The sequence below is a fragment of the Peromyscus maniculatus genome, chromosome 8 (assembly GCF_049852395.1).
Source record: "Peromyscus maniculatus bairdii isolate BWxNUB_F1_BW_parent chromosome 8, HU_Pman_BW_mat_3.1, whole genome shotgun sequence".
Taxonomy (NCBI): Eukaryota; Metazoa; Chordata; class Mammalia; order Rodentia; family Cricetidae; genus Peromyscus; species Peromyscus maniculatus.
The window spans coordinates 109,297,139-109,311,857 of NC_134859.1; the positions used below are offsets into that span (position 1 = coordinate 109,297,139).

At 47.0% G+C, this 14,719-nt stretch overlaps 1 protein-coding gene across 4 annotated transcripts in view; it reads right to left on the reverse strand.

Annotated features, from left to right (window-relative positions):
- Positions 1-3,153: 3,153 nt before the first annotated feature.
- Ogfod3 (2-oxoglutarate and iron dependent oxygenase domain containing 3) overlaps positions 3,154-14,719 on the reverse strand; it is a 36,379-nt gene continuing 24,813 nt past the window's right edge. For 2 of the 4 annotated variants that reach the window (XM_006987632.4, XM_076543961.1), the window contains exons 8-9: positions 13,150-13,273; positions 3,154-3,527 (exon numbers count right to left, since the gene is read on the reverse strand). In XM_006987632.4, the coding sequence (XP_006987694.1) occupies positions 3,391-3,527; positions 13,150-13,273 (261 nt within the window). In that variant the 3' untranslated portion in view covers positions 3,154-3,390. Of the gene's footprint in view, positions 3,528-13,134; positions 13,274-14,719 lie in introns of all 4 variants that reach the window. The other 2 variants (XM_042283230.2, XM_042283231.2) reach the window with 1 other exon arrangement.

Below are 14,719 nucleotides of genomic sequence, written 5' to 3' on the forward strand. Positions count from 1 at the left end.
AGTCAGAGCGATTTCCTCTACGGGGTAGTCCACAGGCCACAGACCCTTCCTCGCATGTGTGTGCATGGTGTGCACATACGGGTGCAGATACCAAGGGCGATCACAGTACAAAAGGGCAACTGAGAGCCCCAGAGAGAACAAAGGGGTGCGCCTTAACTCCTAATGGGCAAGAACTGCTCTCTCCCAGTTGGTGCTAACAGGAAGGAAATAAAAGCACAGAAAAGACGCTCAGGTTAAGACCCATGGAAAGCCAGGCATGGTGGTGCACACCTTTATTTCCAGCACTTGGGAGGCAGAGACAGGCAGACTTTTGTAAGTTAGAGGTCAGCCTCATTTACATACCAAGTTCTAAACCAGTCAGAGCTACACAATGAGACACTATCTGAGAGAGGGAGAGACAGAGACACAGACAGACAGAGACAGAAAGACAGAGATCCATGGAGAGAGCTGAAGGCCTGGCACAAGGTGACTCACAGGGATGAAAACAGATACTCAAGAAATGGATGAAACCCTGATATTTACAGTGTCAGGTGTCCCAGGAGAGACTGCTGAGATGGGACTGGACTGCAGTTTATCAGAGAGCCTCTGGGGAAGTGTATCCAGGTTTCCTTTGTTTGATTTCAACCCACTATTTCCAATGTGTTTGTCTTGCTGCTTTGAACTTTGGGTGATGTTTCCCCAGGTTATCTCCAAAGTAATGTGTCAATTGAGCACATGAAACATAAATAAACTCTGGCTGTTGCTTTGCTTACCTCCTGCCTCAGAGTTAAGAGCATTGAAGAGGTGGGACATTGCATGGAGGCTTGGAAGAGGTTCCACAGAGGTTGATGGTACCTAGATTAAGGCTGTGTGGAGGCTGGATAGGTAACAGGACGATTTTCAGATCTCTCCAGAGTTCCACTGCAAGTACTGGGTATGGGAAACCATGGATGGGACTCACAGAATATATGTGAGGGTTTGGGATTAGACCTGCCCATACCTAAGCTTGCAGGGTAGCCATGAACCCAAAGTCCCTGCCTCCCAGACCTGGCTTCCTTTCCAGAATCCCAGTGCTTTCCCTGGAGATTTGCAAGGTGGGATCCATGCAGTCTTTGATCTCCATTTTGGTGACAAGCAAAAGTGTCTTTCATTCTGTCCACATGAGCTAGACCCGCAGGACAAGCAACAGGTGGGGAGTCTTGTGGCTGTGGGGACAGCCTCAGCTGAAGCTGACATTACTATGTAGGTATCATACAGGATGGTCAGCTCTTATCACATCCACAGGACTCTCAACTCTTACTCACTAGGTCTGTCCAGGCATGGCACTATAAGAAGATGCTGGCCCAGAAGTAGTGAATGAAGGTCTTTTATGAACTCCACTCCCTGGCTTCCACGTGACATGTCTTTGGCAATGTTTCAATGACAACCACAGAGATAAAGGAAAAGGATTACGGGGCCTCCTTGGCATTGTCTAGAAGGGGCTCACACAGACTTGGCTGTGAGTCCGAGGGAGGAAACTGCACTGGCTTTGCACTTGCTCTGAAGAAACCTGCCAGGTTGTAGTATAACACAGGCTGAACCCATGTCTAGAGTGTCACCTTATACTGGCTGCCAGGTGATGCTTGCTCAAATGCCCATAGCTATCCTTAACTACTAGGACCTGCAGGATCACCCTTGTTCCAGTCCCAAACCCCTGCCCACTGCTGACACCTGATCCCAGCTTTGGTCCCAGCTGTGGAGGAGTGTTCTTGGCCATGTGACCTTTCCAGAAGCTTCTGGAGCTTCATTAAGACCCATGACCTATTCCCACTCAAGTACTGCTTTTCATGCTGTGTCTGGCTGGCTTGGGATAAGATGGCCAGACCTCCTCACCAGGTAAGTACTGCCTAATATTTAAAGGCCGCAGAGGATAAAAGGGCTATGACTATGGGGGAAGTGCCACGCAGCCTTGCCATGCAGCCCATGACATGCCTGTCTTAACTACCACCAGAAATCCAAGAGTCAGAGCCACAAGATGACAACTGCAGGGAGGCCTGGCACCACTGCCCTGACAGAAAAGGCCCAGGAAGCAGCAGCCCTGCAGTCAGCCTCATCCACCAGCCAGAACTTGTCTGTTCCCATGATCTACTCAGGAGGACCAATAGGGGGCAGCAGAGGCCTCAGCACTTAGAGCACTGTCTTGTCCGTGGTACAACCTGCTAGAACAAAGGCATGATCCTCTGCATGTGGAGATGAGACATCCTGCTCTGAGACAGGTAGTACAATGCAGATCCAGGCTCCTCCATTTGAGATCTCCTCATACCTTCATTGGCCTCACATCTACTCATTCCCAGGGTCTAGGAGCACCCCCCACCCCTTTATTTTTAATCATGCTGCAGGTCAGCTCAAAGGCCTGAGATGCCTAAGCTGTCTTGAACAACCACTGGAGGCATATGGGCTGTGGGGATAATTTCAACACCAGGGCCACCTACCTCAGGGGTGCATGGCCATGTGCCATGCTTCCTGGACAGAAGAGGGATGTCCCAGCTGCTCTTCCCAGGATGTTATATCAAGATGGCCAGATGAGTCTGTTTCTTGGGGACATTCTTGGGACTCTATTTACATGTGTGCATGGGGGAGGGGTCAGGGGATGTGGCTTCAGGGAGCAACTGTGGCCCATGCTTGACCTGGATTGATCAAGCTGGAGTTGCACCTGGGGCCCAGGCCTCCCCCATGGCACGTTTATTCCTAGTTCTTCTGACTGTTGCTGATGGGAAAAGAGATGGCACCAGAATGAGGAGACAAACACACTGTGCCTCATGCTGGGCACAGGGATGATGAGACCCTCCTTGGCAGGGACATACTTAGACTTGTTCTCAGGTATAGACTTAGTCACCCAGTCACACAATGTCCATCTCCTCCTTAAATGCACAGATTTATCCTTCACCCATGAAATTTCTCAGGTTCCCAGAGACACCAACTACTGGAGCCTTCTCCAAAGTGCCACCATTTCTGTTCCTATGTCCCCTCCTTTTTGCCTGGTCTATTCTAGAACTGAATACCTTCAGTGGGCTATGTGGGCTGGGGCAAGATGTCTAGCTCCAATAACATATGGGTGTTTCTTCCCTACATGGGGATCCCTCCTGAGGAATGAGGCCTGCCAGCCATGGCGGGCATCCCACACACTCAGAGCTATCAGGTGAAAGGCTCCTTCCTTGATTTACTCACAGATGAAAATATTAAAACACCAGCAAAACAAAATTCAGGCTAATTCATAAGGCACTCTGTGCAGCGATGGGCTGAAATGGGTGTGTGTGTGTGAGCACACGTTCAGCCTGGCCTGGGCGTGCCTTCATCGACAGGGCTGTGTCCCAACACTAGGGTGCCACCCACAGGCTTCCAGACATGGTCCTCGGGACACAACCTAGCTCGTTACGTGAGTACTGGATCCTTGATGCCATGGTCAGGGTTGCAGGTAAAAGCAATGGTGATGGCATAGCGGGTGCCCCAGAGGACCTTCTCCACCCGGTGCAGGTTCTCAGAGCCTGAGGTAAAGAATGAGACTCGACCTGGAGGAAGAGAAAACAGAGGTAACCTCTAAGCCACACTTGCAGGATGAACACAGCAATGAACAGAACAGCACTGGACAAGATGGAGAAACCCTGACCCCCAACTGCTGTGACAAAAGCCAGAGGACTTAGAGAACTGAACCAGCAGTGCTGGGTGCATCAAGGGGGCACAGGGGACCCCCAGTCTTCCTCGCTATGGGGACTTTCTATTGTGGGGAGACAGAGGCTTGCTAGTAGCTTTCCAGGTCTGACAGGTGGGAAATAAAAACGGGGCTGGAGAGATGGTTCAGCAGTTCAGAGCACTGGTTGCTCTTCCAGAGTCCTCTGGGTATGATGACCAGCACCCACATGGCAGCTTCGGTTGGCTCTAACTCCAGCACTAGGGAATCTGATGCCTCTTGTGACTTCCATAGGCACTGCACATGTTTACAGACACACATGCAGACAAAACACCCATACATGTAAAACAGAAATAAGAACTGTTAAAAAAAATCAATCATGGAGGATAATCATTATTATCCTAGCAACCCAGAGAAGCATGTCAAAATAGATGACCTGTGAAAACAGAAACAGCCCCTTCCATGCAGCATCAGGGCTACTCAGGGCGACACGCCCTGGTCTTGGGAGTCCTTCCAAACTTCTGTTTAAGAGAGTGTTTACCTGTGTGAGTCTCTAAGTGGCCTGCACACACTTTTACTGTAAGTGCTCACTGCTAATGCTGCGCCCAGCTTTGTGGACTCCTGTGCAACACTGAGATGCAGAAAGGGCCGCATCTGACGCGCAGCAGGCCTTCACATGCTCCACGAAATGCGTTTCCCTTCTGGCCACTGCATTTCTTCCTATTGGGACTTGACTCTAAACCCTCAAAAAGGGAAAAAAGTCCATCTGACCTGCACCACATCCTAGTGGGAGGTCAACCAGAGAATGCAGAGCAAGGAAACCAAGTGTGAGGAGCCTTGGTGGCCCTTCCTTCCTCCTGCACCCATCAAGTACTGTGTATGAAGGGCCAGGCTTCCCAGGGTGTGTGGAGTTACCACTTTCTGAGCTCATGTGTTTTTTGTTTGTTTGGTTGGTTTTTTTCAAGAGAGGGTTTCTCTGTGTAGCTTTGCACCTTTCCTGGAACTCGCTTTGGAGACCAGGCTGGCCTCGAACTCAGAGATCTGCCTGCCTCTGCCTCCTGTGTTCTGGGATTAAAGGTGTGCGCCACCACTGCCCGGCGAGCTCATGTGTTTTTAAAGACATTTTGTCCTTGTTTCTTCCTTTGTCAACTAAACCTGAGATGTGGAAACAGGCAGCCTAACCTCAATGCACAGAGAGCCCCATGGAGGGGTACCTGAGATACTTGGTCCCCTCAATGTCCACCCTTTCTGCTCCTCCACAATGACAGATACACTTCTGTGTGGCAACGTTCAGTAAGAGAGGAGTTCCCACAGACCCAGACAGTCCTGTATGTCCTTCACACAGCCAGAGTACACAGGAAAAACAATGAAAGACAACAGTGTCTCCTGAGCTCGGGAAGACAGGAAACCATACACCAACTAGCAGGTTTAGAAGAGATTCACATTGGAATTAAAAAAAAAAAAAAGCTAAAAGAATCAGTGACCAAACATTCCCCCAAGGGGATGAAAAATGCAAATAAATAAATCAGTACCTCTGCACACCATGATCAAGCTGATGAAACAAAATTACTGAAAACCTTGAAAGTAGCAGAGGACAGGGGAAGCATATACAAGAGACATGGCTGGCTTCTCCTCAGGAGCAGTAGGAACTGAAATTTTTTTTTTTTTAATGATATTTTCTTGTGGGAGCCCGTTTTCAGGTTCCTCGTGGCTTTACCCAGCAGGTCTGCATAGAGAGGATGATTAGGACCACGGGCCTGAGTGCAGGTGTCTGAGATGGTCTGCACTTGGCTGTACTGGGGGGGAGGTCTTTTGCTCCACCCCTTGGCGTCTCTACAAATAACCTGGGGCAGAGACAGTCAGGGCCCATTGGAAAAGGTTCCAGGCCCTCTCGAGGCTGTCCTTTATTTTCTATCTGTTTATCTCCACAATATAAATCCTTCTATCTAATATTTCCTGCTGCTCACACTCAAGAAAACTCTGGGGAGCTGTGGGGTTGATGGGTAAACGCCCCACATTTTCTGGGTTGCCCCATGACTTTAATCCCAGCACTTAGGGTCAAGGGCAGGCAGACCTCTGTGAGTTTGAGGCCAACCTGGTCTATATATGGAGTTCTAGGCCAGCCAGGGCTACATAGTGAGACCTTATCTTTAAAAAAAGAAAGAAAAATGAATAAGATATTTTAATCCACTTGTTCCCACCCTCTCTGTCTCTTTCATGCTTCTTGGCTATGTGATATCCTTTACTAAGATACTGTAGTAAAACAGGCACTTAGGGGCTTGTCCATACTCTACACTTAGACCCATGGACAACTAAAAGCAGAATGAAAGCCTGACATCTCTGCCTCCATTTTGTGTCCATCTCCTTTACTTTGTGTTAGACTCCTGCTTGACTCTCTGTAGGCATGCTAAGGACTGAGGACTATCTCCTGACCATCTCATCCCCCTTTAGGCTAACAGCACAGAAATGTCATTATCCTAAACCTGCAGTCAGTCACCTTTTATGAGTGCTAGAGTCTTGTAGGACAGACCATCCTTCCAGATGAAGGTAATTGTCTAGGTAGGTGAGAGTGCACTCTGGAGCAGAGATGATGGCTAAAACAACTTCCTACCACTCTGGAGAACCAGAATGGAGACAAAGGTTAACCGTACCTAACCTTGTCCAAGACTGCTTAATTATGAACACCTCTTACCCTGTTTAAACCAAAGCTTATGTTAATACCTCAAAGATGACATGAGGTCACCAGACCCTTTATTTGCTGGTTAAATCCCTTCACCCTGCTTAAAAACAGAATAAACATTTCACTGGGAATATAGCTCAGCTGGGAGAGTGCTTGCCTAGCATGCATGAAGTCCTAGGTTTGATCCTGTGTACTGGATTAACTGAGCATGATGGTGTACATCTTCAATACTAGCACTTGAGAGAGAAGCAGAGACAGGAGAATCAGTTCAAAGTGACCCTTGGCCACAGAGTGAATTCAAGGCTAGCCTGAGGTATTCTGAGATATCTGAATGTCTATTTCAAAAAAAGAGGGTAGAGACAGTTCAGCAGTTAAGAGCACTTGCTGTTTTTGCAGAGGACCTAGGTGCAATTTCAAGCACCCACATGGCAGCTCACAACCATCTGTACCTCCAGGGGATCTGGTGTCCTCTTCTGGCATCTGTGAACACTTCAAGGACACAGGACACATACAATATGAAGGTTAACACACACATAAAATAAAAACAAATGGTGGCTCATGTAGAATCCCAGTACCTTAGCAACTGAGGCAAAAGGATCATAAGTTCAAGAAAAGCTTGACCATTCTCAAAAAAGAAAGAAAGAAAGAAAGAAAAAGAGTTGGGGGAATCAGGAAGGGCAAGCACATAGGACCCCTATCAACTCAGAATTTAACATCCAATGAAAATAAAATTTAAAAAAATGAGGGCACCAGGAAGTGTGATATTCATATATGATCTCAGGAGTCAAGAGGCTGAGACAGAGGATCTGAAGTGCCCAGTCAGCCTGGGCTACAGAGTAAAACCCTGTCTCAAAGCAAAACAAAACAATAAACAGTGAGATCCAGGGGTACAGCTTACAGTATAATGCCTGTGCTGCATTCATGAGAACCTGGGCTCATCCCCAGCACCAGGGGATAAAAGGTAAAATGAGGACACATTCAGAAACATCACTGCAGCCTCCTTGCCACAGGCTGAAGGGAGATACTCCCAGCTAGAAACCTGGATCCAGAAAGGGGTGGGAAATATTGGAAGGGATGAGCAGGGGGAGGGTGGGGGCAGGGGGAGGACACTCTCCTGCTAATTCCTGAGAAGGGATAAATCATTTAAAGAGAGGGGAAAGGATAACTTAATAACATACTATGGTGTTGATTTATCTCGTATTTGAGTAAAAGATAGGAAAATGAAAACACAAAAGTTATGGGAGCACTTGTAGGTGGAAGTGGGCCAGCCAAAACCTTGGTATTTTGCTTTAATTACTCCACAGATTCAATGCAACTCAAAACAAAATTTTTGCAGAAATTAGCAAGTAGACTCTAAAATTCGTTTAGAAATGAAGACAAAAAAATTGGCAGCAAAAACAACTTTTAAAATGAAGAATAAGGACTAATGCCACCTGTGTTCCGGGTTATAAAGCTATAGTGGTGGAGACATTATGGCATGTCACTCTGTGGGTGGGGCCAGAAGCATATGGACACAGTCTATGGACCTATGACAAAAGCTTCAAGATCACTTGATGGGTAAGATAGTCTCTTCAACAAATGATGTAGAAACATCTGGAAACCCATATATAACAAGTGAACACTGGCCCCTACCTCACACCACACATCAATATTATTTCAACAAGGATCAGAAGAATTAATATAAAAGTCATAAAGTCTCTACAAATGAACACAAGAAAAATCCCTATAATCTTAGGGTGGCAAATATTTCTTAGGCATTATCTTAAAGAATGAATACTATAAACAGAGCGAGTTCCAGGACAGGCTACAAAGCTACACAGAGAAACCCTGTCTCAAAAAAAAAAAAAAAAAAAAAAAAAAAATGAATACTAGAAGAAAAAGATCAATAAGTTGAACTTCTCTTTTTTTTCTTTCTCAGAGCTGAGGACCAAACCCAGGGCCTTGCACTTGCTAGGCAAGTGCTCTATCACTGAGCTAAATCTCCAACCCCAATAAGTCGGACTTCTTAAGAGCTTCAGCTTTGATTTCCTTCAAGAGTTGAGGAAATAAAGCCAGGTGTGGCAGCACACAACTGTAATCCCAGCACTTGGCAAATGATGGCAGAGGATCAGGAATTCAAGATCAGCCTCATGAGACTGTCTCAAAACAAACAAACAAAAAAACCAGAAGGGTGGGAGGAAGAGGAGAGAGGCAGAAAAAGACAGCGTGTGTAAGCCAGGGAGACAGCTCATGGTGAGCACACAGCTGCAGGGTGCATGGCTACAGCATCCCCCTTTTACAGGAGTGACTCCTGTACTCTAGCTGAAGCCTCTCCTGTGACCAGGTGACTTGGGAATAGTCAGCTGACATAAAGAGGCTCAGCTTGCAGGACCCAACCTCGCACAACGAATGGATACCTCCACGGCTGCAGACTGCAGTACCGCATTGTGAGGGAAAATAGTCATGTTTGTCACTTTCCTCACTGCTTGCAGACTCTCACTCCCTAAATGATGGTGGTAATGCTGACATAGGCTAATGCAGGCTTTAGACTTCATTTACTTTTAATGAACTCCAAACTCCACTTAACTCTGACAGCTCAAAAGTCCATGTTTTTGAAATGACAGATATGTCAGAGAGGCCTTGCAGTTACAAAATGATAGGACCCTTACAATGGAATCAAAACATCAGCCCCAGAGCAGAGACAAAGACAGACAGACAAGGACTGCCAAGCACAATGATGAACAAGGACACCCCAGTTCTCAGAACAGGGGATTGTATGACACCTCCTATCCCTGAGAAGCACTGTCTGATGGCCACCTACTTCCTTAAAGCAGGACTGAACTTGGCAACTGAAAAACCAAATCACAAAATGACCTAGGTTTCTAGAATCCTGCATGTCTCCTCATGTAATCATAGTCCCTGAGTGACAGCTAACTCCAAAGTTTTGCTGGCTTTCAGTCCATAAAGTGCTTGGGACCCCTAAAGGGTGACCGGGGGTTACAGCACAGGGTGGGAGCAAATAAACAGTTGACTGACCATACCTTATCTATTTCAGAGAAAGGATTGACCACAGTCTTTGCTGACCTGGGTTGTGAGCCCCACCACATAGTCCAGCCAGCCTCATGATTTACAGCAGGGCCCAGGGCCATACGGAATAAGCCCAACCTCTGAGAGACAGAGGGCTCCATGGGTTGGGGGTTGTCAGCCGTGCTCTCTTTACCAACAGCCAATAAAACCCCTGGTCATTAAGACTCAATGAGCACCTGGTCAGAAGGACCCTATGTGTGTCCCATGGACGGCTAGAGCTGGGATTTGTGGTGAATGGCAGGAAACTTGCCTGGCTCACCAGGACCCTACCCTTCAGCTTCTTCCCTTGGAGAATTATAATTCATAATGAATTTCATAATGAACTTCGGGTGAGTGTGAATGGCTTTGCTGGATTCTGAGCACCAGGCTGGGCAGTGGCAAAAACAGATGCAAGGAGAGGAACAATGCACCCAGAGATGGCCAGAGAACCTGCCATGAGCCCAGGAAGAGGAACATTGCACAGATATAGCCCACTGTCATGATTCTAGGGAATTCATTATGAAATTAAATATTTGTTCTTTCTATATTTTAAGTTTTAAAATGGCTTTTAGAAGGAGGTACTGGGTATACTTCTCACAGGAGTGACTGACACTGGTAGTGTGCTTAATACCTTACTTACCTTAGTAGGTGAAGCCAGAAGTTGACATATTTCATCAGCTTTTACCCTCATCTAGGGAGTAGGCTGGGTCCTGACCATCAGACAGTCCTAGACAGGTCCCCAGAGTTCCAAAACAGGTCCCTCTTATCTCAGGAGAGGGACCTCCTGAGTCCTGTTCCCCCCTCAGGAACCCTAAGTGGTAAATAGTGATGTCTTATGGTAGTTTGAATGAGAATGGCCCCCATAGGCTCAAAGATTTGAATGCCTGGTCACCAGGAAGTGACACTATTTGAAAGGATTAGGAGATGTGGCCTTTTGGGAGTAGATGTGGCCTTGTTGGAGGAAGTATGTCACTGAGTGTGGGCTTTGAGGTTTCAAGAGCCCAAGCCAGGCCCAGTGGCTCTCTCTTCCTGCTGCCTGAGGATCTGGATATAGAACTCTCAGCTACTTCTCCAGCAACATGTCTGCCTATATGCTGCCACGTTCCCTGCCATGATGACAATGGATGACACCTCTGAAACTGTAAGCAAGCCCCAATTAAATGCTTTCCTTTATAAAAGTTGTCATGGTCATGGGGTCTCTTCATAGCAACAGAACAGTGACTAGGACATGTCCCCACAACTCGTATCAATTCCCATGTAGCAGCCAGCTCTCATGCCAGTCTCTACAGTTCCAGTCTGCAGGGAGACCATGGCAATGCCATACCCATCCTGTTCAGCCACCATGGCGGATACTCCTGTACCATCTGCAAAGCAGCACTGTTTCCTGGACCCACCCTCCACTCAGTCTGGGGCCTGGTCTGGTGTAGCCATTCTATTCTTAGGTCCTAAACCCATCAATAGAGGCTCACACCACACTGAATGAGTCATTGAGTCCCAGCTGCCTATAGGATGTAGACATGGCCTGTCCCATGATCAATGCCAACCAAAGGAGAGAGAGTACCCTTTAATTTCCCATTCTATCTTTTGATTTAGAAGCCATTTTCAAAGGCTGGAGAGATGGCACATTGGTTATGAGCATGTATTGTTCTTGCAGAGAACAGAGAACCCAAGTTCAGTGCCCAGCACCAAGGTCAGGCAGATGACAACTGCCTATTACTCTAGTTCAGAAAACCTGAAGGGCCTCTACAGGCACAGCACTCATGTGCACAAACCCACACTCATACATACACACATAAAAAACACATTTTTAAAAGCTGTTTTCATGTTCAATTTATGGAAGTGGATGAAGTCCTGAATGAATATGTATTATTTCTGTTCTGTTTGTTGAAACAGAGTCTCTCTATGTAGCTCTGGTTGTTCTGAAACTCATTTTGCAAATCAGGCTAGCCTCAAACTTATAGAGATCTACCTGCTTCTTTCTCTTAAGTTCTGGGATTAAAGGTATGTGCCAATATGCCCAGCCTCAATATGTATTACTGGCATGAGCATGGCCATATCTAGGACCCTAATGCTTCAGACCCACTGGAATGGCAAAACCTTTCTCTGGTGCAAATACAGATGTTACCAAAATTGACCTTCAGCTTAAACTGGTGTATGCAGAGACTATCAACCACAGCTTCCTCTTTCCTGATGACTGTTCCCCTACAGCACCCTCCCTTACTGAGATTAGTTGTATATAATAAACCTGTCTCTTTGTTTAGCTGTATAAAATAACACACCTCCTTGCTCAGTAGCATATAATAAACACGCTGAGTTTCTGGGCTGCTGGTATGTTTCCTTAGAGCACGTGGGCCACTCAATCCCAGCTTCTCTGTGCGTGTGTGCCTGTCATTTCTTCATTCCTCATCACTTGTCAGTCATCCAGGCTGTGCTGGTCACAGCAAACACCATTGCAAGGAGGTGCTGGATCCATAGTCCAAAACGATTTTCTGAATCATCTTGTGTGGACAGCCTTGCTGCTCTGATGGAGCTGTTAATAGCCAGAGAAGTAACACCAGGACCACTTAGCTGGTGAGGGTGACACTGTAGCAGACAGGTGGAACATGGTACAGAAGACACGCTGGTGCAATGGCCAATGTGTGTGTGTGTGTGTGTGTGTGTGTGTGTGTTTGCATGTCAGCTGGGTCTTGGCCAGGGGCAGAGACCACATCTCAGGAAGGTGGAACACCCGTTCCTGTATTTTCCCACATAGGACTGGGTCCCCAAAGCTATCACCTGTCTACCAGGATCTGGACTCAATTTCCACCTCCTACTCAGACCTAGGCTCAGTTTCTACCTCCCCACTAGGACCTGGGCTCAGTCTCTCCAGAGGTTAGGCAGGAAGGGACATTTATCTGCTCCCTGGGGAGAACCATGCAGCATGGTGCTGGGGACTCTGGGTCTTCAGTCCACCAGGGAGATGAGCTCTGAGACAGGCCCCACAATGCTATGCAGGACACAGTAGAATGCAGCACATGATGTCTAACATTGCATTAGAACTATCATTTAGTCTTTCTTGTTTTTATTGTCTTTATTTTGTGGAGCTAGGGATTCTAGGGCCTCATGCATAAGCACTCACCACTGTGATTCTCCCCAGCCAACATCACTTAATCTTAAGTTGTTAGGTCCCTTCAAAAAAGGTCATGGAGAAGTCGGGCATGGTATCACACACCTTTAATCCTAGCACTCGGGAGGTAGAGGCAGGCAGATCTCTGTGCATTCAAGGACAGCCAGGATAGCCAGGGCTGTTACACAGAGAAACCCTGTCTCAAAACAAAACAAACAAAAGGTATTGAACAGGAGCATGCAACAGAATCTGGTGAGACTCTGCACTCCAACTCCAATTTGATACCCCTAGAAGCCTGGCCCTGCCAGTCACTTGCAGTAACACTGGGCAACTGAGTAATAAAGCTGGCCTCTGGGTGTTATGTCTAGCAGGTAGACTTGGACAAACCTAGAACTAAGACCAAAAGATGTAGAGTAGGTGTTCTATAAATGTAGTATTGCCTGGAGTAAAGTCCACCTCACTCACAGTATATGCGTGTGTGTGTGTGTGTGTGTGTGTGTGTGTGTGTGTGTGTGTGTGAAAGAGGAGAGAGAGAGAGAGAGAGAGAGAGAGAGAGAGAGAGAGAGAGCGCATGCGTGTGTACATACATGCTTGTGAACATGCACAAATGCCATCTAGCTGAACTATATCTGTATCCCATACCCTAGGACAACCCACCAGGCTGTGTCCTACCAGCTCTGGGCTCCACTGTCTTGTTGGACCCTTCCTCCATGAACACAAAGCGCCCTCCACCGAAGTCCTCTAAGTAATCCGAGAGGTAAAGCAGTGAAGTGTAGTCAAAAGAGCCGTAGGTCACCTGTGGGGTGAAGCATAAGGGAGTGGGTCAGACTTCTCAATTCTTACGGGGAATTAGGCTTTTTAAAAATTGTATTACTACTTATGTGTATGTGTCTGGTGTGTATACCATGTGTGTTAAGATGTCCAAGGAGGCCAGAAGAGGGTATTGGATTCCCGTGGAGATTTAGTTAGAAACTGTTGTAAGCCATGCAATGTGGATTCCCTCTACAAGATCAGCAAGTGCTCTTAACCTTTGAGTCATCTCTCCAGCCCTGGAAATGAGGCTTTGGAGACAGTTTTGCTCCAGCAAAGCTGCATGAAGGGGTGATGAGCACAGAACAGAAGCTGGTGCAAATTGGCTCCTATCCTGAGCATAGCAACATGAACAGTGTATTGTCTATAGAAAAAAGCATGTCAATTGTGGCCAACTATGGGGCAGTCCAAAACTTTCTGTAAAATATATATAGTATGAAATCTACTTTCAGCCATTTTTCCAAGCACTATTAGCAGGACTGAGCGTACTCACCTTGCTACACAGCCATCCCTACCTTCTACCCTAGCCTCTGCATCTTCCCAAATTGGACATCTGTCACCACTGACCCTAATTCCCAACCTGGTCCCTGAAACCCACCATTCTATGGCCTCTTTGGGAATGTGGCATCTCTTGGAACCTTATGAGAGGCTCAGACAATTGTCAATGTGTGACTAGCATGCTCCACTGGGTACAGAAGCAAGCTTGCTCATGCTCATCTATGTTTCAGACCCTCACATTCCTGGAGCACATACAGCACATACCATCACCCTGGGGGCCATGATTGTGGGTCTTGAGGAAGAGGTGGCAATGCTGACTGAGCAGGACAATGGGCAGAAAGGAGCCTGCTCCATCACTCATTAATGCTGGGTTCCAGTTTAGGTATGATGAGTTGATGAATTTCCTGAGGCCTTGTAGCTTTCTCCACAGAAGAAGGTAACATCAACCCCAGAATATGGAGGCTTGTACCTAGGATCCCCACAGAGCCAGTGCTGAGGGTAGGAGGAGCCTCCTTTCTGTCCCATACAGTTCTACTGCACCACTGGACAGAGACCAATCTGGAGCCAGTCCATCATGGGAAGAGCTGCACCCCTAGAGTTCCTGTGCTGATTCAGTACAACTGGTTACTTCCTCCCACCATACTGCTCCTGTACATACCCCTACAAGAGTTCCCACACCAGTTCTTACCCAGACTTTGCCCTGGGAAGCCCAAATTAAGACAGATATCACTAGAACAGAGCAATTGAATATAGGAAAACTTCAGCAGAATCTATACTTAATAATGCATCAGAAAATTTATCTTACATCAAAGTGGCATGAGCATGGGAAGCCCTGCTACAGCAACTCAAAACATTAGATAGAAATATATTTAACAAGAAGCACGGAGTAAGCTGGGCATGGTGATACATGCCTGTAATCACAGCTCTTGGGAGG